This window comes from Paramisgurnus dabryanus, chromosome 10 (assembly GCF_030506205.2).
Source record: "Paramisgurnus dabryanus chromosome 10, PD_genome_1.1, whole genome shotgun sequence".
Taxonomy (NCBI): domain Eukaryota; kingdom Metazoa; phylum Chordata; class Actinopteri; order Cypriniformes; family Cobitidae; genus Paramisgurnus; species Paramisgurnus dabryanus.
The window spans coordinates 5,817,669-5,841,460 of NC_133346.1; the positions used below are offsets into that span (position 1 = coordinate 5,817,669).

The following is a 23,792-nucleotide window of genomic DNA, read 5'->3' on the forward strand; positions in this document are numbered from 1 at the left end:
GCACTACCGGATTACTTAAATTGCATCATTTGCACTCCAGTACTATGTACTGAATATTACAATAACTATTCACTGCATAATAACTTATTCCACTGCACTGTTAACTGACTAGCTACAATCCAAATTAATTCATGCACTACTTAAATATTCATACACTAACAAGAGGGGAAATATTGCATTCATAATCGCAGGCGATTCATTCGTGATTATGAATGCGATATTTCCCATATTGTCAGCGAACTTCGGCTCTGAGTAGTAAATGCCGCTCCATCTGAAAGCAGCTGATGGCGATTTATTACTAATCAAGGAACCGGCTTTACTGAAGAGATGCACGTGACAATCGCATGCGATTAATTGTGCAGTCCTAATGTTCAAATGCATTTGTAATTTTCTGTATATTATGTACATAGTACCACCCACAGTAAATAATTTTTATAGTATTACATAATCCTGCACCTATGCAAATACTGATATCCCGCACTTTTTATACTGCTTTTGCACTTCTGGTTAGACCTAGACTGCATTTTGTTGCCTTGTGTAATGACAATAAATTTTAATCTAATCTAAAAATGGGTGTCTAAAATGGCTTTAATTGTGACACGTGAAAAACAGGGTGAATCCGATAGTGTAAAGGGAGCTGGAGTTCGAAAGTTACTCGATTGACCTCCTTGATTATGGTCAATGGGCCGATGTATCTGGGACAGGCCGATGTTCTTTGTGGAAAACCAAACCTTCTGTCCCACTTGGTAGGTGTGTGGCCCTGAAAGGTTTACGTCCACTGCGTATCGTTGACATCTTACAGCCCCCTGCAGGTGGTGATGAGCTGCGTACCAGACTCTCTCACTCTCCTGGAACCAATGTTAGACCGAAGGGTCTTTGATCAGTTCTTGAGACCAGGGGAACATTGGTGGTTGATAGCTGAGTCTGCACTGAAATGGGTTGAGACCTGTGGTTTGCTGTTGAAGGGAGTTCTGTGCATACTCAAACCATGGAAGGAATTGACTCTAGGATTTCTGGTGGTCATGGCAGAAGGTTCGAAGGATGCGACTGACTTCCTAAATTTTCCTCTCTGTTTGGCCATTGGTCTGGGGACAATAACCAGAGGAAAGGCTTAAAATAACATCTAGGAGCTTCATAAAATATTTCCAGACTCTATGGACCTCTTTTACAGAAAATATCTTTGGGGATACAGAAAAATCTAAACACATGCTGAAATATTAGTAACTCTGCACATTTCATGGCAGTGGGTAAACCCTTGAAGGGTGTTGGTCGAATCGACTTGAAGAAACGTTTGACAATGATAAATATGCATGTGTTACCTTGAGAAGCAGGGACTGCGTGAAATGGGAAGTGGATGAAGTTTACTGGTGGGAAGATGTTCAGGAGTCTGGCACATTCCTGGAATCCACTCACAAACCTTCTTATGTCCTGAGCCATGTTTGGCCACCAGAAGTAATGACCAGTGCCTGCTGATGTATGAGCAGTTCAAGTGGCCATGGAGGTGCCAGCAGGGCAGTAGGCCACGGAGGCACCGGCAGGGAAGGAGGCCATTGAGGCACCGGCAGGGCAGGAGATGCCGGCTTTGCTGGGGGCCATGAAGATGTCGGCTTTGATGGAAGCCATGGAGATGCCAGCCTGGTGAGGACACCAATGGCCACAGTGACTACAGTGACAGAGCTCACAGCCACTGCAGCGATTGTGATACAGCTCCCCCCAAAAAAATGTTTGGTAGAACTGTGGGTAGTGAAGGCACTATTACCGCCACCGCCATTCGGGCAGCACTAGACTGCATTCAGGGATTTCAGTGGGCACTGGGCTTTCTTCAGGCACTACAGTGGGCACTGGACTGCGTACGGAAATGACAGCAGGCACTGGGCTGAGTACAGAGAAGGCAGCTGGCACTGGGCTTAGTACAGGCACGGCAGTGGAATTGACTAATGGTCCTTAAGTGACCTAACAACATACACCAGGAATAAAAGAGCTGACTTTAAGACAATTTATTATACTGACAGCAGTATGACAATACTTCCATTTGCCTCTGATTTAGACATTCTGGTTTCCATTTTCTGTGTCCCATTCTAGAACATAATGATTCATTTTGTATTTCTAATTTTCATATTTAATTATTTTTGTGTACAGTAAATGTATTCACTATGGTGTTACATTAATGAGTCATCTTATCACCTATATGCTGCATCCAAAGATGGTCCATCAAAGCATTATTAAAAGTGGGGAATAAACTCTCATATGAAAGTAGATTAACAGACTGATGCAATAGTTGCTCTTCATTGCAGGTCAGTGTCATGTCTGCTCACATGTTCAGTAACCCAACAGTAACTTATGCATATGAAATAATTCATATTTTTAAATAAATTCAATATTTAAATCAGTTTTTTCTTATTGGGACATCTTTCCTGAAAAATATTTTTATAGAATGGTAACGTTGTGTGCTACTGTGGGCATGTTTTTATTTCCTTGTCTGTTCTGTGCTGCAGATTCTGACGTATTTAAGACTAAAAACGTGTTGTTTTTATTAGTTTAATTAACTGTAACAAAGAAATTTGTAATAAACAGTATAATCCTTTACATATGTCACCTAAAATTTATATGTTTGGCCTTCAGTTTCCATAAACCCACTCTGCACCCTGACGGGTTTATTAGTTTAATGGCAAACCACTCAGTATTCTCAGTTTATGTAATATCTTGTTTCGAAACCCATTGACCTGTGAACAATGACAGTAAATCCAGAACCATAATTATTATTATAATGAACAAGGCCAGTAGAAGTTATGCTGCCTTAAATATTTTGTATACCTGTAGATTTAGGATGTGTTTAACTGACGTTCTAAACCAGGGGTAAAATATAGCATAAATGAGAGGATTTAGACCTGAATTAATATACATCATCCATAACATAAAATAGGCTATAACAGAAGTCATTCTTGTGTTTGGTGTTAAAGATAAACTATAATAGGGAATCCAGCAAAACAGATAAACCGTCACAATGATTCCTAATGTCAGAGCGGCTTTGCTCTCAGATTTCCTCCTCACTGAACCTTCTGTTAGATGTTTTCCACTCCTCATCAGAGAGTTTATAACTTTCACTTGATGATGTGCGACATAGAAGATTCTCAAATATAAAGTTATAATGATGGTACAAGGAAGCACGAAAAACAGGAACAGGTCAGTGATTGTCCAGGCAAAAGTAATGATAATTACACATTCTCCATAACATGTGAATTTTCTATGTGAAATATTTATACCAATTGCAAAGTTATAAGCTAAAGAGAAAACCCAGAAAAGACAGATAATAATTATTGTTCTAGTCATTGTTATTTTCTGTGGGTACAGCAGAGGGTGACACACAGCCACATAACGGTCAACAGCTATTAAAACTAAAATACTCAGAGATGTAGAGAAAAGCAGCCCCATGATTGTTAAAAACACTGTACAAAAAGTGTCTCCAAAGTACCAACATGTTTCAATCAACTTAATCGCCTCCAAGGGCATGATAATAAGTCCTATGAGCAGGTCGGCCACAGCCAGAGAGAGAATGAGCATGTTGGTTGGAGTGTGAAGCTTCTTGAAGTGAGAGATGGAGATGATCACCAGCAGATTCAGAAACACGGTCCATACTGACAGCAATGAAAAAAACACATACATGATATTGTATTCATGTGTGGAACGTTTTGTCTTGATGCACGATGAGTTAATGGCAGGAAAGCAGTATAGAGTCCCATGATCTTCTGTCTCATAGGCCATGAGTAAAGTCTCATCCTGATAGTTTGATCTAATTTCCTTACTGTTCTGTCATTTATATTATGTCTAGATCAGACTGACTCAACCCATTCACCACCCACTCTGATGCTGCATAATGAAATAATCTTGTGATGTTTCTAATTTAAATTCCTTATCAAAAATGTAGAACCTTAGTTGTGTTACAGTGTGTTTCATTTTCTGAAAACATATTACAACAAAAATATTTTGGAGGCTTAACGTAAATAAGTGACTTAACCCTGGAAAACCCAGGAAAACCCAAAAACCCGTTTCTTCTATTGAACAAATTTGACCCCATGGGTTCTCCAGGGTTAAATATGAAACATGTACTTAAAGGAATAGTTCTCCCAAAAATAGAAATTAGCACATAATTTGATCAACCTAAAGCAATACTTTTTTTACTTTTATACTTTTATTTACTCACCCCCATGTCATTCATGTCTTTTTTTCTTCTGTTGAAGTTTTTGAGGAAAAATGTTCCACTATTTTTCCCCAAGTAGTGGACTTCATCATTGACCCCAATGGTTTGAAGGTCCAAACTGCAGTTGAGTTTCAAAAGGCTCTAAGGGGTTGTGCACACCAAAGCTTTTACGCCCGTGGCCGGCGCATGTTTTCAATTGTTTCCAATGGAAGCTCTGTGTTTTTCAAATAAGCCAGCAGCTAGCGGTTTTCTTCCGCGCTGAAAACCGGCACCCGGCGGTTTTTCCGCGTTCTGTGCTGAGCACCGAGAGTTGAAAAATATTCAACTTTGGGTAAAAAGCTCCGCTCGTCAATGTCCGTTCTCACGCGGCCTTCCAATCATAGTGGAGGAGGGGCGGGACAAGTATCACAGCAACCAACCGTCTTACAGCTGACTTATCAGAGCTACCAAAACTCAGCTGAAGAAAGCTGGCATTCTGGATTGTCCAGGCGTTTTAAGCCGTTTAAAAAGTTTTGGTGTGCACAACCCCTAAGGACGCACTCACACTTAGGGTTACCAAATTTCTCACTTTGAAATACGGGACAAATGATGGCCGGCTGCAGCCATTTAAGCCATTTGTCAAAATGATAGCTTATCTCCTAATTAAATATTAATTTATAACTCTTATGCATTGGCGACAGGGTTATTAATAGTTTTTTAATTTACAGCAGGTTAACACAGTCCTTCAATTGAAACATTACCTTTTATATCGGTCTTAAACAAAACACTTGTGACTCAAGGGTAAAAAACGTTATACTCTTCATGAACTAACATAGCTCTTAGCTAGATAAGAGCCTCAGTTGTGATTGTTACGAGCCTCTTGAAGGTGCATTGAAACTGCAGTTTGGACCAAACTATTGGGTCAATTAAAGTCCAAGATTTCCCCATATAATGAAATGTTTTTTTTTTTTAAATAATTATTTTCAACTAAAAAAAGAATACACATCTTTGATGACATGGTGGTGAGTAAACTATCAGGAAATGTCCTTATGAAAGTGGAGTTATCCTTTAATGCCATAGGTGTATATGTCTGGCTTTCTTAGGCTCAGTTTCCCGGACAGGGTTTTGATTAATCCAGGACTAGGCTGTAATTATATTCGTTGTAACAAACATACCTTACAAAAAACAATACTGATGTGCGTCTTGAGACAAAATAATAGCACTGATATATGTTAAAATATGTCAGTGTAAGATGTTTTTAAATAAAGGCGACCATTGTATTGCAATAAAAGTAATTTGATCACATGTCATGAGGAATATATGTTGGGTTTATGTTATTTTCACAAAGAGACCTTTTCTGTAATAAGATACTTAAATGACGTTTGCAGCCGATAAAAAAAAAGGTCAAGTTGACCTTTTGTTTATGTATTTTCACTTTCAGAATCACACAAAAATGAATCATCTGATAAATCAATTACAGTATACACTTCGGACCAATTATAGTTGTTATGATTTGCTATTTAGAAAATGTGCACCTGAGGGCCCTGTTAACACCTGTGCAGCATGCACTCATGGTCTTAATGAACCGTTCATTAAAGGTGTTAAACAAACAGGCAAACATACACACACTGATGCAATCGCTGCATACGAATCAATTTCATACTGTTGATGTATTAATAATGTAGTACAGTTAATCCATCCTTTGAACTAAACCAAATGTTAAGTGACCAACAAACAAATCATTTATATTAAAGTTTAGTCAAAGCAGAGCGAATGCGTTACAAGCAGTCATCTATTTACCTGCTTATGTAAGCATTACCTCATGTGTTTGTACGTGTGCGCTATCATTCCAGCTTGCAGATGTTTTAAAAAATTATTTTTGATAAAGAATCATAAATAAAATTAAGTTTTTCACAGATAAATTGTATTTAAGTTTGGGAATTTGTGGTTGTTGAAAATGCTTCTTCAGTATATGCATCTGTAATGCCCATAAGGCAGGCTGATCAAAAACCACTTGAATGTGGAAAGACAAAAAAAATCTAGAGATTTAATCAGAAATTAACCTGAGCAAGCAAATCAAGGTCTTCATGATCACTAGACAATCACAGGTGGTTAAGTTTAATTAGGGTTGGAGCTAAACTAGTGCTCTGGCCCTCCAGGGTAAGATTTGAATAGCCCTGCTCTATTGGGTTGAGATCTGGTGACTGTGGGGGCCATTTTAGTACAGTGAACTCATTGTCATGTTCAAGGAACCAATTTGAAATGATTTGAGCTTTGTGACATGGTGCATTATCCTGCTGGAAGTAGCCATCAGAGGATGGGTACATGGTGGTCATAAAGAAATGGACAACGTCAGAAACAATGCTCAGGTAGGCCGTGGCATTTAAAAGATGCCCAAGTGACATTAAGGGGCCTAAAGTGTGCCAAGAAAACATCCCCCACACCATTACACCACCACCATTAGCCTGCACAGTGGTAACAAGGCATGATTGATCCATGTTCTCATTCTGTTTTAGTCAAATTCTGACTCTACCATCTGAATGTCTCAACAGAAATCCAGACTCATCAGACCAGGCAACATTTTTCAACTTTCCAAATTTGGTGAGCTCATGCAAATTGTAGCCTCTTTTTCCTATTTGTAGTGGAGATGAGTGGTACCCGGTGGGGTCTTCTGCTGTTGTAGCCCATCCGCCTCAAGGTTGTGCGTGTTGTGTCTTCACAAATGCTTTGCTGCATACCTCGGTTGTAACGAGTGGTTATTTCAGTCAAAGTTGCTCATCTTTCAGCTTGAATCAGTCGACTCATTCTCCTCTGACCTCTAGCATCAACAAGGCATTTTTGCCCACATGACTGCCGCATACTGGATGTTTTTCCCTTTTCACACCATTCTTTGTAAACCCTAGAAATGGTTGTGCGTGAAAATCCCAGTAATTGAGCAGATTGTGAAATACTCAGACCGGCCCGTCTGGCACCAACAACCATGCCACGCTCAAAATTGCTTAAATCACCTTTCTTTTCCATTCTGACATTTAGTTTGAAGTTCAGGAGATTGTCTTGTCCAGGACCACACCCCTAAATGCATTGAAGCAACTGCCATGTGATTGGTTGATTAGAAAATTGCATTCATGAGAAATTGAACAGGTGTTTCTAATAATCCTTGTGGTGAGTGTAGAATATACACATAATTAACAAAATGTATGATTTTTATTGTTTTTTAAAACCTTTATTCTGAATCTATGTTGGCTATTAAATCTGTAGGCCGCATTAACACTGTTGCTTTTATTAAGTGTTTAGCTTTACATTTTATCCAAACATGAAGTTTAAAACGAGTCAAATATGCAAAAGTGAATTTTTTGTAAAATTCTTGTAGAGGAAGAGCACTGATAAAATGTTTTGCTCTCAAGATTTGACCTTTCCAAATGTAAATGCATTCAAAGCATACTTATTGTCATTACAGAATTATCAATAGACTTTTAAAAACTGGTCTCATTTATGTTTGTGTCTTTTTCTTAATTTTGAAATTAGTGTCAGTAAGTGCAGCAAACACTGCATGCTTTGTCCTTGCGATTTGCAGCAACTTTAATATTGTATGGTATAGGGTGCTCTAAGTGATGGGCTAGTTTAGTGTATTATGCGTTTTGCCTTAAAGGGATCGTTTACCCAAAACTGAAATTTCTGTCATTATTTACCCACTCTCATGTTATTACAAACCTTTATACATTTCTTTGTTCTAATAAAAACAAAGGAAATATTTTGAGTAATATTTGTAGCCAAACCGATCGGATGCCCCATTGACCTCCATAGTATTTTTCCTACTATGGAAGTCATTAGCGCTTCTAATGGTTTGGTTACAAACATCAGAACAGAGAAACCTATGCATGTTTATAAGAACATGACAGTGAGTAAAAGATGACATAATTTTATTTTTTTTGTGAACTATCCCTTTAAATGCTACCTTTAGAGTTATTATATAAACATAAGCATTTAAAATCTTTAAAGCAATCAAAGTAATTTTTGTCGATCTATGTTTTGACACCCTATAGGTGCAGACTTGTCCTATCATCTTAAAATGAATTAGTCTGTTTATTTAAACAAAGTTTTACTGATTTGTATCCTCTCTTAAAATAAAGGTGCTTTACATTGCCATAAACATCTGAAGAACCTTTCAGTTTGACAAAAGTTACATTTATCACTGAATGCATAAATATGAATATTCATCAGCGGGTGGGTTTAACATTACATAAAAAAATCCCACATGATAGAATGAATAAAAGTTGAATGTTGTACCACAGTTTCACAGTTTTGTTGAAGCACAGAACCACACAAACAGGCAACATGCAGGGGCATAATCGATTGTATGAAGGTTTGATTAACATGGTGGATAGTGAAGAAATTGAGTATTGCTTCCCAAACAACAATTTGTCATGTATCAGAGAAATCAGACCTGAAGTGGAGTCCATCGTTTTGTACATGATTATATTTTCAGCATCGATCTTAACTGTGTTTCTGAATCTGCTGGTGATCATTTCTATTTCTCACTTCAAGAAGCTTCACACTCCAACTAATCTGCTCATTCTGTCTCTGGCTGTGGCCGATCTGATCGTGGGACTCATTGTTATACCGCTGATGGGTGTCAGATACATTGAAACATGTTGGTACTTTGGAGAAACATTTTGTTCGATTTTCTTATTAATTTCTTTAATAGTTGTTTCAGCATCTCTTGGTAATTTGGTTTTTATTTCTGTGGATCGTTTCATTGCTGTGACTGACCCTTTGAGATACACAGTAAGAGTCACGACTTATAAAACTGTATTTTGCATTATTATCAATTGGATATGTTCAGTCATATATTCTCTCTTCTTATATGATGCTTTAACACAGGATGGGTGTTTTGGAGACTGTGCAATTTATTTTAAGTTTCATCATATTGTCATGGACCTAATTGTCACTTTAATTGCCCCATGTTTTGTAATCATGTCTTTATACATGAAAATCTTTTGTGTTGCAAAACACCAGGCCAAGGTTGTAAGTTGTAACACGGGCATCAGCAGGTCGGAGAGAAAGGCAGCCAAAACTTTGGGGATTGTGGTAGTGGTTTACTTTCTTTGTTGGATCCCTTACTACATGGTAATCCTTATTGAAGGGAATGAGTCAACAGTATCCATTGAATTTAATTTAACCTGTTGGGTTGTTTACATGAATTCATGTATGAATCCACTTATTTATGCTCTGTTTTATAGATGGTTTAGAGTATCAGCCAAACACATTTTGACTTTACAAATATTTAAACCGTCATCAGAATACTTGGATCTTTTCACAGAGTATGAATGATAAGTTTATAATGCATCTGTCCAAAATAGTTTTCTATAGTAATAGATAGTAAGGCTGTTTTTTCCTTTCAAACAGCTTGTGTTTACTGTTGTTTAGAGAGAGCAAGACTGGATCTACGTATATGTGATACATATCGAATCTTTAAAAAATTTTTTACTTTAAATTAGGGCTGTCAAAAGATTAATCGCGATTAATCGCATCCAACATAAAAGTTTGTGTTTACATAGCATATGTGTGTGTACTGTGTATAAATATTATATATATATAAATACACACACATTCATGTATATATTTAAGAAATATTTGCATTTAAATACTGTATATACATTTCTATAATTTATATTATATATAAATATAAATATTTTATATATAAATATAACAATTTTTTCTTAAATATATACATGATTGGGTGTGTTTTTATATATAAATAATAATTATACACAGTACACACACATATGTTATGTAAACACAAACTTTTATTTTGGATGCGATTAATCGCGATTAATCTTTTGACAGCCCTACTTTAAATGTAAACTTTATTAGTGCATCAATCATTAGAAAGCGCTTTAAAATGAGGTTCTTACAATACACAGCAGTTTTGGTGTACATTTTATTAACTTTAATGTATTTAATATGTGGGACTCAGTAGTCTTAGTCTCTGTGTAAAGTTTTTAGGGTAAACTCCTCTTCCACTTGAGCAATAGTAGGAAACTGCAGGATCTCTTAAACCTAAATAAAATTAAATCCTAATTTTTAATTTTAAAGAAATTAGTCTTTTTACTTCATTCTGCTCAAAAACGTTGAAGATATGTTTAGTGCCAAGAGAGGTCACACTAAACACAGACGATTTATTTTCTGTTTGTATCTTAATAAAATAGATTGAAAAATAAATATGGATGGACATTAAAACTTCTAAAAACAACAAGTCTGGTTGTGGTGGCCTAAGACTTTTGCACAGTACTGTACATTCCTGTTTAAATCTGTATATTTACTTTCTATTTTTGGCTTTTTAACCCTATACAGTACATTACATTACATTTGGAATTAAAGGAATTGTGAATTGCTGTACAGATATACAAACATAATTTATAAAATGCATGATTTTTATAGTATTTTTATCTTTTTAATCTGTAGACCTTCTTAACACTGCTGCTTTTTAGTTTTACAGTTTATCAAAACATGGAGGAGTTTAGATCCAAGTTTTTTGTACATTTTTCATAGAGAGTTTAGCACTGATAACATTTTTTGCCCTCAAGATTTGACTTTTCCAAATCTAAATGTATTCAAACCATACACATTGTCATTTTAGAATGACCAAACCAATCAGAAGCCCCATTGACTTCTATAGTATTATTTTTTCTACTATGGAAGTCAATGGTGCTTCTGATCATCAGTTCAGTTAGATACATTTCTCAAAATATCTTCCTTCATGTTCATCAGAGCAACGGAAATTATACAGGTTTGTAAAAACATGAGAGTGAGTAAATTAAGACATAATTTAATTTTTTTGGTGAACTATCTTTAAATTCTATCATTTGAGTTGTTATATAAATCTAAGCATCTTAAATCTTTTAAGCAATTGTATTGATGAAATGCAGAATTTTGTCAACCTATGTTTTGACACACTATGAGTGCAGACTTGTCATGTCATCGTACAGTATGTTTGTTTGAACAGATTAACTGATTTGTATCATAGCGCTTAAATAATAGTGACCTTAAAGGAACAGTATGTAGGATTGTGGCCAAAACTGGTACTCCAATCACACAACTGGTGGCCAATACACAACATGACAACATAAACATCAGTTGAGGGCTGCAATTCCACTTTTTAAATGACAATATCCTGGCCAGACCACTGTTGTGAATGATATAAGTATTTGAAATGAAAATGATTTCTTAATGTCTAGTGACATATCAGGGCCATTTTATGATTAATTGATATAAATTGCTTACATACTGTTCCATTAAGGGCCCGTCCCATTTCTACCCTTTTGAAACTTCCACTTGGTTTTAAGTGCCCTCGACAGTAAAGTGCCCCCAACGAGGGAAGTGGGGGTTTAAATCTATCCCTATGAAATGGGACACCATTATATGGAAAGTATTGTTCCGAATATACTCACCTGCGCATCTACAGGTCTCGCTGGGCTTGCAAGGTATCCTCTGTAATTTCATCTCCCACTTCGTTTTAAGCCTACATAGGTCCTGACTACATTTTGAGGGTTGATTATAAGGGGAAATAGCACTCCGTCTTGTTCCCTAAAGTAATGGGACGCTCTACCCCAACATGTGCAAAAATGTATGGGAAGGAGAAGTATTGGGACGGGCTTTAATTCTATTGTATAATTAATACTATGCTAAAAAGAAACTTCTTTATTTAGAGGACTGTATTTTAAAGATAATTGTGTAAAATCCAAATAAGCTTTACAGATCTTTAATGATAAATATTGAAACAATGTTTTCCATGCTTGCTAAATGAACCATAAACAATAAATGTACATGCACCTTTATTAGCTTTATGATGCCATAGAAGAACCCTAAACATCCGAAGAACCTTTCAGTTTGACTAAAGTTTCATTTATCACTGAATGTATGAATATGAATATTCAATAGTGGGTGGGTTTAATATTGCATAATCAAATCTCACACGATTGGATGATCTTCCCTAGATGGAGAATAAAAGTTAAATATTGTACCACATTTTCAGTGATGTTTTGTTGAGGAACAGAGCAACATAGACAGGCAACATGCAAGGAAATAATCGATTAAATGAAGGTTTGATGAAGATGATGGACAGTGAAGAAATCCAGTATTGCTTCCCAAACAACAATTTGTCATGTATCAGAGAAATCAGATCTGAAATGGAGTCAATTGTTATGTACATGTTTATATTTTTAGCATCATTTTTCACTGTGTTTCTGAATCTGCTGGTGATCATCTCTATTTCACACTTTAAGAAGCTTCACACTCCAACTAATCTGCTCATTCTCTCTCTGGCTGTGGCCGATCTGATCGTGGGACTCATTGTTATACCGCTGATGGGTGTCAGATACATTGAGACATGTTGGTATTTTGGAGAGACATTTTGTTCATTATTTTCATTTGTTGTTTTTACGGTTGTTTCAGCATCTCTTGGTAATTTGGTTTTTATTTCTGTGGATCGTTACATTGCTGTGACTGACCCTTTGAGATACACAGTAAGGGTCACGACTTATAGAACTGTATTTTGCATTATTATCAATTGGATATGTTCAGTCATATATTCAGTCATTATCTTATACGATTCTTTGTTTTACCCAGAGAAAAAAGCTGGGTGTTTTGGAACCTGTGCCGTATCTTTTATGTTGAAACATGTTGTCATGGACCTCATTATCACTTTTATTTTCCCTAGTTCTGTAATCATGTCGTTATACGTGAAAATATTTTGTGTTGCAAAACACCAAGCCAAAGTTGTAAGTTGTAACACGGGCATCAGCAGGTCAGAAAGAAAGGCGGCCAAAACTTTGGGGATTGTGGTAGTGGTTTACTTTCTGTGTTGGATCCCTTACTACATGGTAATACTTACTGAAGGAAATCAGTCAACAGAATCCATTGAATTTCATTTAACATGTTGGGTTGTTTACATGAATTCATGTATGAATCCACTTATTTATGCTCTGTTTTATAGATGGTTTAGAGTATCAGCCAAACACATTTTGACTTTACAAATATTTAAACCATCATCAGAATACTTGAATCTTTTTCCAGAGGGTTGATCAAGCACTTATAACATAATACAAGAGACTTAATTTATGTTTGTGCTGCTGCATAGTGTTGTATGACATTGTGCTAAATATTTCATGATCATAATTCATCATAGATGTCTTTCTTTTCCTATAAAATAATGTCCCAGTTTATGTACCATGTTAAAATTGTAAAGTACAGTGTTGCTTACTGTTTCCTTGTTATAAACTCATAAAAAAAGTATGAAGGTGTGTCCCCTCGAAAGCAGGATTAAATCTAGTGCACAAATTGCTCTATGAGACTGTATACCGGCCAGGGGTTAGACTTGTCCTAGACTGTAAGAGCTGTCCAAACTAAAAACAACTTACACAGACATAGCCTCAAAATGCACACATAATATTTTTAGTTAGTTTGTTAAAACTAGTTATATTTCCTAATTAAACTAAGATCTAGTCCTGGCTTAAGTTAAACCCTATCCAGGAAACACCCCCATATCTTTTTAAAAATGTTAAACTTAGTTTCTAAATGTGATCTGTATTTATGCTCCAATTTTCATCCTTATGCACTTTCAATAGGGGCCTTACTGAAGCACCATTTTATTGTGGCTTTGATATAGTTTTTTGGTCACATTCTTTACATTTGCTTGATGTTTTATACTTTTCTTTATTGTCAGTAACCTCAGTAAATTACATTTGGAAAATTATTTGTAAAGAATAGTAAAAGATTGTATACACATATAGGTTGATAATGCCAACAATAGGGATATGAAATCTCTTTAAAGGGATAGTTCACTCAAAAATATAATGTACTGTTTATTTACTCAGCCATTTGGTCATTTGATATGTTGGTGATGTTTTTATCCAGTAAAACAAAAAGGCAGACATTTAGCGGAAATCGCATTGCTCTGTGATTCATATAATTTAGGTAAACTTTTAGGAAAAAGCTAAAAATAATTGCATTTTTGTGAAGGAATTTTGTAAGAGATCAGATTCAGAATGATTATCAAAACATAAAATGTGTAAAATTACTAAAAAAATTGCTTCAGTTTTTTATAAATCTAGTGGATAATCGTGATATTACAGATACATAAAAACAAATCAGTAACAAGTTTTTTCATGCAAGTGTTCTCTTAATTGACAAGATACCTCGTCAATGGCGAGGACAGAGTTAAGGGGTGTGTACACCAAAGTGTTTAAAAATGTCTGAAAACATCAGTCGGACACCAATTGTGGGCCCTTTCCAGCGATTTAACAGCGAAGCGCTTTGGTTTCTATAATACTTCTGCTTTGTTTATAAGTCATTAAACAATGTGCTGGGTGGTTGTTGTGATATTTGTCACCCAAAGGTGAACACCTTTTAACTGGGTGCTCAGCACAGCACTAAACGTGCTCAGTGCGGATAAAACCCGCCAGCTGCTGGCTTTTTTTAAAAGTGCGGTGATTCCATTGGAAACAATTGAAAAACATGCTGGCATAAACAACGTAAAAATGCACTAATATTATGTCCAAGTCCGCTGCTTGTGTTGTTAGTAAACATGCTTGGCAATCACATGAACAATCACATGGGCAATCACATTTGACCACATGAGCAATCACATTTGACCACATGAGCAATATTTGAACACATGAGCAATTACATTTGACCACATGAGCAATTACATTTGACCACATGAGAAATCACATGGACAATTACATGATCAATCACATGAGCAATCGCATTTGATCACATGAGCAATCACAAGGGCAATTACATGATCAATCACATGAGCAATCCCATTTGACCACATGAGCAATCACATTTGATTACATGAGCAATCACATTTGATCACATGGGCAATCACATGGGCAACCACATGGGCAAGCACATTCGATCACATGCGCAATCACATTTGACCACACGAGTAATCACATTTGATCACATGGGCAAGCACATTCGATCACATTAGCAATCACATTTGATCACATAAGCAATAACATGGGCAATTACATGAGCAATCACATGGGCAATCGCATTTGATCACGAGCAAGCACATTTGATCACATAAGCAATCACATTTGATCACATGAGTAATCACATTTGATCACATGATCCATCACATGGGCAATCACATGAACAATCACATGGCAATCACATTTGGTCACATGAGCAATCACATGAGCAATCACATGGGCAATTACATGAGCGATCACATGGGCAATCGCATTTGATCACATGAACAATCACATTTGATCACATGAGCAATCACATTTGACCACATGAGCAATCATATTTGATCACATGAGCAATCACATTTGATCACATGAGCAATCACATTTGATCACATGAACCACAAAAGCTCCAGCTCAAAGCATTTCACATCTGTTTTTAGCGTCTTCCATTTGTGATTCAATTGACCAAAACGCATCTTAAAGGAAAACACCACCATTTTTCGATATTTTACAATGTTCTACCTTAAACTTAGACAAATGAATATATACCTATCTTTAATCGATGCATGCACTTTTGATCTTTGAACAATGCTTCCTGAATGTGTTAGCCTTTAGCCTTGCCCCATTCATTCCTATGGCTCCAAACAGGGATGAATAAAGACTGTTACATGAGTAGTTACACAAGTAAGTATAGTGGCCTTATTTTCTCTGTGGTGACATATATCCGAGTGAAACGGCTTGTGAAATGAAATAAGATAGGGCTGGATTTGAATTTGTCCATCAAGATCTGATTGGATCGGTTATGGTCGAGTCATGTTGCTAATTGCTAATGGCTGCAATCTTCTCCCGGAACACGCCCACCTGCCATACCATTTGACTGAAAGTAAGGCGAGATTGTTTTGAGTAGGCTTGGCAAACTCAATTCCTTTTAAGAATCCGGGTTATTGTGAGTCACTCACTAAAGTGATCCGGGTTGTGTGAGTCACTTGAGTCAGTGTTGCTAAATCGCCAAGGAAACTCAGTACAGACCCACTTGTAACCGGCTGATCTGCGTGAATCCAGATTATCAGAGCTGGAAACATTACAGACTTGCAGACCATGGGACTCATGAGACTTCACTTGCTCTACAGATCCACTAACCGGCTGATTCATGCAAACTGAGTCGAGATTCTCACTCATAGCCGGAAACATTGCAGTCTCTAGTCTGCAATGTTTCCGGCAGATCTGTGAATCTGCAGTGTTTCCGGCTCTGACTCGAGAGACAGTTCGCGCAGATCAGCCAGTTATGAGTTGAGAGATTCTCGAGTCAGAGCCGGAAACATTGCAAATTCGCATGTCTCTCGAGTCCGCAATGTTTCCGGGTCTGAGTGAGAATCTCAGGTCAGTTTGCGGCTCACGCGGATCACCAGGTCTTTCGAGTTTGCAATGTTTTCCGGCTCTGAGTGAGAATCTCGGGTCAGTTCTCGCGCAGATCAGCCGGTTACGAGTGGATCTGTAGAGCGAGCAAAGTCTCATCGATAATGTTGCAAGAGGTTTGTGTGTGTGGTGGCGCTGTTTATGGTTTTACATTGAATTGTAGTGGGACTCAACTGATCCGGGTTAATGATACTAGAGACTCATGAGTTAATTTAAAGATCTGGGTGAAAGATCCGAGTGAGCCACGACTCAAACAGGTCTAGTTTTGAGGAGGGGAGGAGATTCATGATTTTGGTTAAAGATTATGAGGGCACATGAATTTTTTTAAAATAATGAAGCTCACAGATAAGTAATAAAAAAAATACAACAATATCACAAAACAAATGATAGTTTTTCATTTCAATTTTATTGCGACTTTAACTATGACTACAGGTTGTCAACGCGTATCCGTCTAAGGAAAATGTCATTCATTTTTACAATCTAAATACTGTAAGTTCATATATTCTAAAATGTCCCAAGTGCTTTTCAAATGGTTGAGGTCATTGCTGTAGAAGAGCAAATAATAGAAATTAGCCTGTAGTGTCAGCTTTGGCCACTACAGCATTGATTAATATATGCAGATATTGTGAATTTACTCTTTTGTGCATTTATGTATTTACTTTAGAATGAACCTTCACGTAACCCTGCTGTGTGCATCAGAAGGTTTTTACGAAGGCAGATGAAGTTGAGCAGTCGCACAATTGACGTCTCTCCTTTTGAATCTCGCTCAGGCGTGTTTGCGCTCACAACATAGCCTTGCGCATGAGCCCAAGTGAACCACACTCCAGCCCACCTCTGCAAGCTGTCCGGGGCGCGATTAACCAAACCGGGCGCAGTATAAGGTGATTACACTAGTCAAACAAACCAGGCTTCGGGGATCAAACGCGCCCAAATGCAGGTTGGTTCAGATAATTTGAGTGCGCCCTTAGGTGTCCCCAGAGTGCATATGTGAGGTTTTAGATCAAAATACCATAAAGATCATTTATTATAGCATGTTAAAATTTCCACTTTGTAGGTGTGAGCAATAATGTGCAGTTTTTGTGTGTATTATTTTAAATACAATTGAGCGGATGAAATGCAAACACGAATCGCCATAATAGTGGTTTGTTGAAATTGAAACTCGATTGTGCTTTAAATTCTTTTTCTCTCTCTCTTGACTAAATGGCAGTGCCGTTGTTAGATAGTGCAGATTAATGCACAGTATTATTATGAAAAGATCCTCTTTTGACATCACAGGGGAAGCCAAATGTCAATGACCTATTTTTTCACATGCTTGCAGAGAATGGTTTACCAAAACTGAGTTACTGGGTTGATCTTTTTCACATTTTCTATAGGTTGATAGAAGCACTGGCAAATTACTTTTTTATTAGTTTAATTGATTGTAAAACAAAGAAATTGGTGAATTAAACAGTATACTCCTTTACATATGTCACCTATAATTTATATGTTTGACCTGCAGTTTCTATAAACCCACTGGGCACCCTGGTGGGTTTATTAGTTTTATGGCAAACCATTAATCTCTACAAAATTTAGCCTTTTTTAAAAAACATATTCTTAGTTTTGACGTAAAGTCTTTTGTTAAAACCCATTAGCCAGTTAATGAAAGAACAATGTCAGTAAATTCAGAACCATAATTATTATTATAATGAACAAGACCAGTGGAAGTTATGCTGGTTTAAATATTTTGGATAGATTTAGGATGTGTTTAACTGACGTTCTAAACCAGGGGTAAAATATAGCATAGATGAGAGGATTCAGACCTGAATTAATATACACCATCCATAACATAAAATAGGCTATAGCAGAAGTCATGCTTGTGTTTTGTGTTAGAGATAAAATAAAATAAGGAATCCAGCAAAATAGATAAACCATCACAATGATTCCTAATGTCAGAGCGGCTTTGCTCTCAGATTTCCTCCTCACTGAACCTTCTGTTAGATGTTTTCCACTCCTCATCAGAGAGTTTATAACTTTCACTTGCTGATGTGCAACATAGAAGATTCTCAAATATAAAGTTATAATGAAGGTACAAGGAAGCAGAAAAGACACAAACAGGTCAGCGATTGTCCAGGCAAAAGTAAACATAAATGTACATTCTCCATAACATGTGTATTTTCTATCTGAAATACTCATTATTGCAATGTTATACGCTGAAGAGAAAAAACAGGAAACACAGATAGTAATTATTGTTCTAGTCGTTGTTATTTTCTGTGGGTACAGCAGAGGGTGACACACAGCCACATAACGGTCAACAGCTATTAAAACTAAATTACACAGAGATGCTGAGAAAAGCAATCCCATGATTATTAAAAACAGTCTACAGATAGTGTATCCAAAGTACCAACATGTCTCAATCAACCTAATCGCCTCCAAGGGCATGGCAATAAATCCTACGAGCAGGTCAGACACAGCCAAAGAGAGAATTAGCATGTTGGTTGGAGTGTGAAGCTTCTTGAAGTGACAGATGGAGATGATCACCAGCAGATTCAGAAACACAGTCCATACTGACAGCAATGAAAAAAACACATACATGATATTGTATTCATGTGTGGAGCGTTTTGTCTTGATGCATGATGAGTTAATGGCAGGAAAGCAGTATTGAGTCTCATGATCTTCTGTCTCATAGTCCATGAGTAAAGTCTCATCCTGTTAAGATTTTGATCTGATCTCCTTACTGTTCTTTCATTTATATTATGTCTAGATCAGACTGACCAACCCATTCACCACCCACTCTGATGCTGCATAATGATTATCATCTTGTGATGTTTTTGTAATGTAATAATTTAAATTCCTTTTCAAAAAATGTAAGAACCTTAGTTGTGTTACACAGTGTTGCTTTCCTGAAAGCATGGTAAAAAAATAGGGATGCTCCGATCGATCAGCCGAAAATGCTTGCTATGCTTCTCAATAAATTACGGTGAAATGCCGCTACATCAAAAAGCCAGGGGGCGCTCTCGTGCAGAAACTCAAAATGCGTTGTAGACAAAGAACAATACACACGCAGCCATGGCCCTGTCCCAAATGGCGTACTTTATGTGGACTTTCAGTCTCGTGGCCTTAAATTGCAGGTGCTCATTTGTTTTTGTCCATAGGGTGTCCCATCTGTCATTTTTACGCGTTGAAGTGTGCTCATCAGCGCCTCCTTTGCCCCCAGATGCGGTCTTCAGTGAAGCCCACACTGCAGCAGTCTTTGCGCACTTTACCAACCCAGACGTCCTTGCAAAAGACGGAAGGGAGGAGTTCACACTGACGGGCAACATCTATACCTATTTCCGGCGTGACGCTCAAGTCTGTCCTCAGTGGTTAAAAAGTAGTCTTGCGCTAGGCCTGGGATATGCATTCGCGACTTTATGCGTTACCTAAGTAATTATGTCGAAAGGTCAGACATAACATTTGTGACAATACAGACATTTTAAACAATAAACTAACACACAAACATTATTTTAGTGTTATTCGATATACAATAACTTTTAAATGGTCCTCCTTCTCCACAGTTGTAAACACTAAAGTGTTAGTTTCACATACATCAAGCGTGACATTTCGACGTGATTACATAATGGCTAGTGGCAGACGAGAAGTTGTGATTAAAAAGTACATATTCTTTTTTTTTGCAAAAATTATTTTCATTTAGCTAGATAAAAGCCTTATGCATCAGTTGTGATTGTTACGAGCCTCTTGAAGGTGCATTGTGACTACAATTTGGACCTAACCATTCGGGTCAATTGAAGTTCATTATATGGGAAAATCTTGGAATGTTTTTCAAAAAATAAAATATTTTCGACTAAAGAAAAACATAAACATCTTTGATGACATGGTGGTGAGTAAATTATTATGAAATTTTCTTATGAAAGGGGAGCTATCCTTTAATGCCATCCTAGGTGTATATGTCTGGCTTTTTTGAGCCTAACACATTTAGGCTCAGTTTCCCGCAAAGGTTTTCAAATTAATCCAGGACTGAATTGACTGATATGTATTTTATTTGTTCACACTGGATATTTTACAGATTATCATTTTCATAGGCAATTGATTTTATTCCAAAAGGATAAAATATTCCTATTTAGTTCAGCATGGCTATGATATGAAAATAGCACACTCCGAATCATGTGATATTAACTTATCCTTGCATTTAAGTGGGCGACAGGTGGATTAGCAACCCTGATTTAGACGCACTTGTACAATTTTAAATAAGAATACTATTTGGATGTTTAATAATTGTCTTTCATCACTGAAATTTTGCATATTTAAATGTATTGAATATTCAGTGGGTATTCTTCTGTATAATTAATCCTCACATGAACAGCGTAATCTGCATTTTCTGTAGATATAAAATAAGGGTGGGATGTTGTAGGAGTGGTCCTTCTGTGAGCACCGACAAACAGAGACAGGCAACATGCGAGGACATAACCGATTGTATGAAGGTTTGATGAACATGATGGACAGTGAAGAAATTCAGTATTGCTTCCCAAACAACAATTTGTCATGTATCAGAGAAATCAGACCTGAAATGGAGTCCATCGTTTTGTACATGTTTATATTTTTAGCATCGATCTTAACTGTGTTTCTGAATCTGCTGGTGATCATCTCTATTTCTCACTTCAAGAAGCTTCACACTCCAACTAATCTGCTCATTCTCTCTCTGGCTGTGGCCGATCTGATCGTGGGACTGATTGTTATACCGCTGATGGGTGTCAGATATATTGAAACATGTTGGTACTTTGGAGAGACATTTTGCTCGTTGTTTTTATTCATTGTTTTTACGGTTGTTTCAGCATCTCTTGGTAATTTGGTTTTTATTTCTGTGGATCGTTACATTGCTGTGACTGACCCTTTGAGATACACAGTAAGGGTCACGACTTATAAAACTGTATTTTGCATTATTATTAATTGGATATGTTCAGTCATATATTCAGTTATTATCTTATATGATTCTTTGTTTTACCCAGAAAAAAAAGTTGGGTGTTTTGGAACCTGTGCAGTATCTTTTATGTTGAAACATGTTGTCACGGACCTCTTTATCACTTTTATTTTCCCTTGTTCTGTTATCATGTCTTTATACGTGAAAATCTTTTGTGTTGCAAAACACCAAGCCAAGGTTGTAAGTTGTAACACGGGCATCAGCAGGTCAGAAAGAAAGGCAGCCAAAACTTTGGGGATTGTGGTAGTGGTTTACTTTCTGTGTTGGATCCCTTACTACATGGTAATACTTACTGAAGGAAATGAGTCAAGAGAATCTATTGAATTTCATTTAACATGTTGGGTTGTTTACATGAATTCATGTATGAATCCACTTATTTATGCTCTGTTTTATAAATGGTTTAGATTATCAGCCAAACACATTTTGACTTTACAAATATTTAAACCATCATCAGAATACTTGAATCTTTTCCCAGAGGGTTGATGAAACAAATATTTCTTATATGATCATAGTATTTGTGAGCTACAAACAGTCAAAAACTCTATTTTGATCAAGCACTTATAACATAATACAAGAAATCTGCATGCTGTAAGTGTTGTCATTGTGATAAATATTTCATGATCATCAATTCATAATTCAAATCATACCTAATAGATGTCTTTCTTTTCCTGTAAATGGCTGTACCATGTTGAAAGGTACAGTGTTGCTTACTGTCTCCTTGTTATTAGTTTATAAAAAAAGTATGATACCGTCACCTCGAAAGCAGGAATAAATCTAGTGCACATGTTGCTCTATTAGACTAAAATAAATGTAAGTAATTTCCAAACTGAAAATAATATAAAATAACTTAATATTTTGTGTAAAATATTTTATTGTGGCTTTGATATATTTTTTTTATGTCTGATCACATTTGTATGTATTGTATAAACATTCTGTAAATTTGCTTGATATTTTATACTTTTCTTTATTGTTAATAACCTCAGTAAATTACATGTGGATGTAGGGAATGGTAAAATATTGTACACATACAGGGAGTTAACAAGATAATGCCAACAGTAGGGAAATTGCCGATATCTCTTTAAAGGGATAGTTCACTCAAAATCTAAATGTACTGTTTATTTACTCAGCCATTCAATATGTTTGTGATGGGTTTTTTTTCAGTACAACAATAAAGCAGACATTTAGCAGAAACCGCAGTGCTCTGTGATTCATATAATTCAAGTAAACGGTTTCCGCTACTTTAAGATTTCAAAAGCGGATATATCCAAAAGTTATCCCCTTGACTCCTGGTGACATACTGACGTCTTGTGAAGCCAATCGATTGGATTTTGCAAGAAATAAAAACATTAGCGTTAATGCAGAGCCTCTGCTAAACATGCCTTTAATCTTTTTCCAAACTTCTATAAATTATTTTGTTCCTTTCATACAAAGTAAGATATTTTGTGTTTGTAACCAGGCTGATCTGGGGCACCATTGACTTCTGTAGTAAGAAAAAATAATAATATGGAAGTGAATGGTGCCCCAGATCTTTTTTGTTGTTAACATTTTTTTAAATATCTTCATTTGTGTTGGAACAACTTTAGGGTGAGTAAATGATGACAGAATTTTCATTATTCTGAAAACTATTCCTTTAATATACATTAATGTACATTTCACCCAAAGTTTTTTAGGCACTCAGCGTGGAGAAAACCTGCCAGCTACTGATTGCACTTCCATTGGAAACAATTGAAAAAATATGCCGGCGTAAAAATGACAGGCTTAAATTTACATGCACTAATATTATGTCAGAGTCCGCTGCTTGTGCTGTTAGTACATGTTGCACAAAGTTTTGTATATGTACATGTAACAGCTTTCGTTGATATTTCAGAGCAATTGTTGAAATAAGCTCGCACAATTTTCAACAAAAACAAAAATGAAAAAGGTGGAGGGCAGCTCCTTTAGTTTTATCAATGATAGTATAAAGACCGTGCCTAACACTACGGGTTCGTGTTAGAAGGCAGGACCAATAGAAAAACATTGTGCTTGGCACATCACGCATTAAATCAATAGGAGGAGAGTACTGTAGGTGGTCTTTTGTGGCTGGACAAACACATTTGATCACATGAACAGTCACATTTGAACCACAAAAGCTCAAGCTCAAAACGTTTCACACCTGTGTTTAGCGTCGTCCATTGGTGATACAATCGATCAAAATGCATCTTAAAGAAAAACACCACCGTTTTGCAATATTTTACTATGTTCTTACCTGACTTAGACAAATTATACC

The 23,792-nt window shown here is 36.5% G+C and overlaps 5 protein-coding genes across 5 annotated transcripts; 3 read left to right on the forward strand and 2 right to left on the reverse strand.

Moving 5' to 3' along the window:
- Nucleotides 1-2,164: 2,164 nt before the first annotated feature.
- Nucleotides 2,165-3,762, reverse strand: LOC135738923 (trace amine-associated receptor 13c-like). The gene is made up of 2 exons (XM_065257110.1): nucleotides 2,815-3,762; nucleotides 2,165-2,176 (listed from the first exon to the last, which is right to left on the reverse strand). Exons 1-2 carry the CDS (start codon nucleotides 3,760-3,762, stop codon nucleotides 2,165-2,167), a joined length of 960 nt encoding a protein of 319 aa, XP_065113182.1.
- A 4,750-nt stretch (nucleotides 3,763-8,512) lies between these two features.
- On the forward strand, nucleotides 8,513-9,508 carry LOC135746494 (trace amine-associated receptor 13c-like). Its single transcript, XM_065265149.1, has one exon. The coding sequence runs from the start codon at nucleotides 8,513-8,515 to the stop codon at nucleotides 9,506-9,508; it is 996 nt and encodes a 331-aa protein (XP_065121221.1).
- Nucleotides 9,509-12,294: 2,786 nt separating this feature from the next.
- On the forward strand, nucleotides 12,295-13,260 carry LOC135746484 (trace amine-associated receptor 6-like). The gene has a single exon (XM_065265148.2). It carries the CDS (start codon nucleotides 12,295-12,297, stop codon nucleotides 13,258-13,260), a length of 966 nt encoding a protein of 321 aa, XP_065121220.2.
- A 5,016-nt stretch (nucleotides 13,261-18,276) lies between these two features.
- Nucleotides 18,277-19,242, reverse strand: LOC135738917 (trace amine-associated receptor 13c-like). The gene has a single exon (XM_065257095.1). The coding sequence runs from the start codon at nucleotides 19,240-19,242 to the stop codon at nucleotides 18,277-18,279; it is 966 nt and encodes a 321-aa protein (XP_065113167.1).
- A 1,801-nt stretch (nucleotides 19,243-21,043) lies between these two features.
- Nucleotides 21,044-22,009, forward strand: LOC135746476 (trace amine-associated receptor 6-like). Its single transcript, XM_065265137.2, has one exon. It carries the CDS (start codon nucleotides 21,044-21,046, stop codon nucleotides 22,007-22,009), a length of 966 nt encoding a protein of 321 aa, XP_065121209.2.
- The last annotated feature ends 1,783 nt before the right edge of the window (nucleotides 22,010-23,792 follow it).

Excerpts from the sequence above, each read along its gene's own strand:
- LOC135746494 (XM_065265149.1), top strand. The coding sequence starts at position 8,513 with ATGCAGGGGCATAATCGATTGTATGAAGGTTTGATTAACATGGTGGAT.
- LOC135746484 (XM_065265148.2), top strand. The coding sequence starts at position 12,295 with ATGGACAGTGAAGAAATCCAGTATTGCTTCCCAAACAACAATTTGTCA.
- LOC135738923 (XM_065257110.1), bottom strand. The coding sequence starts at position 3,762 with ATGGCCTATGAGACAGAAGATCATGGGACTCTATACTGCTTTCCTGCC.
- LOC135746476 (XM_065265137.2), top strand. The coding sequence starts at position 21,044 with ATGGACAGTGAAGAAATTCAGTATTGCTTCCCAAACAACAATTTGTCA.
- LOC135738917 (XM_065257095.1), bottom strand. The coding sequence starts at position 19,242 with ATGGACTATGAGACAGAAGATCATGAGACTCAATACTGCTTTCCTGCC.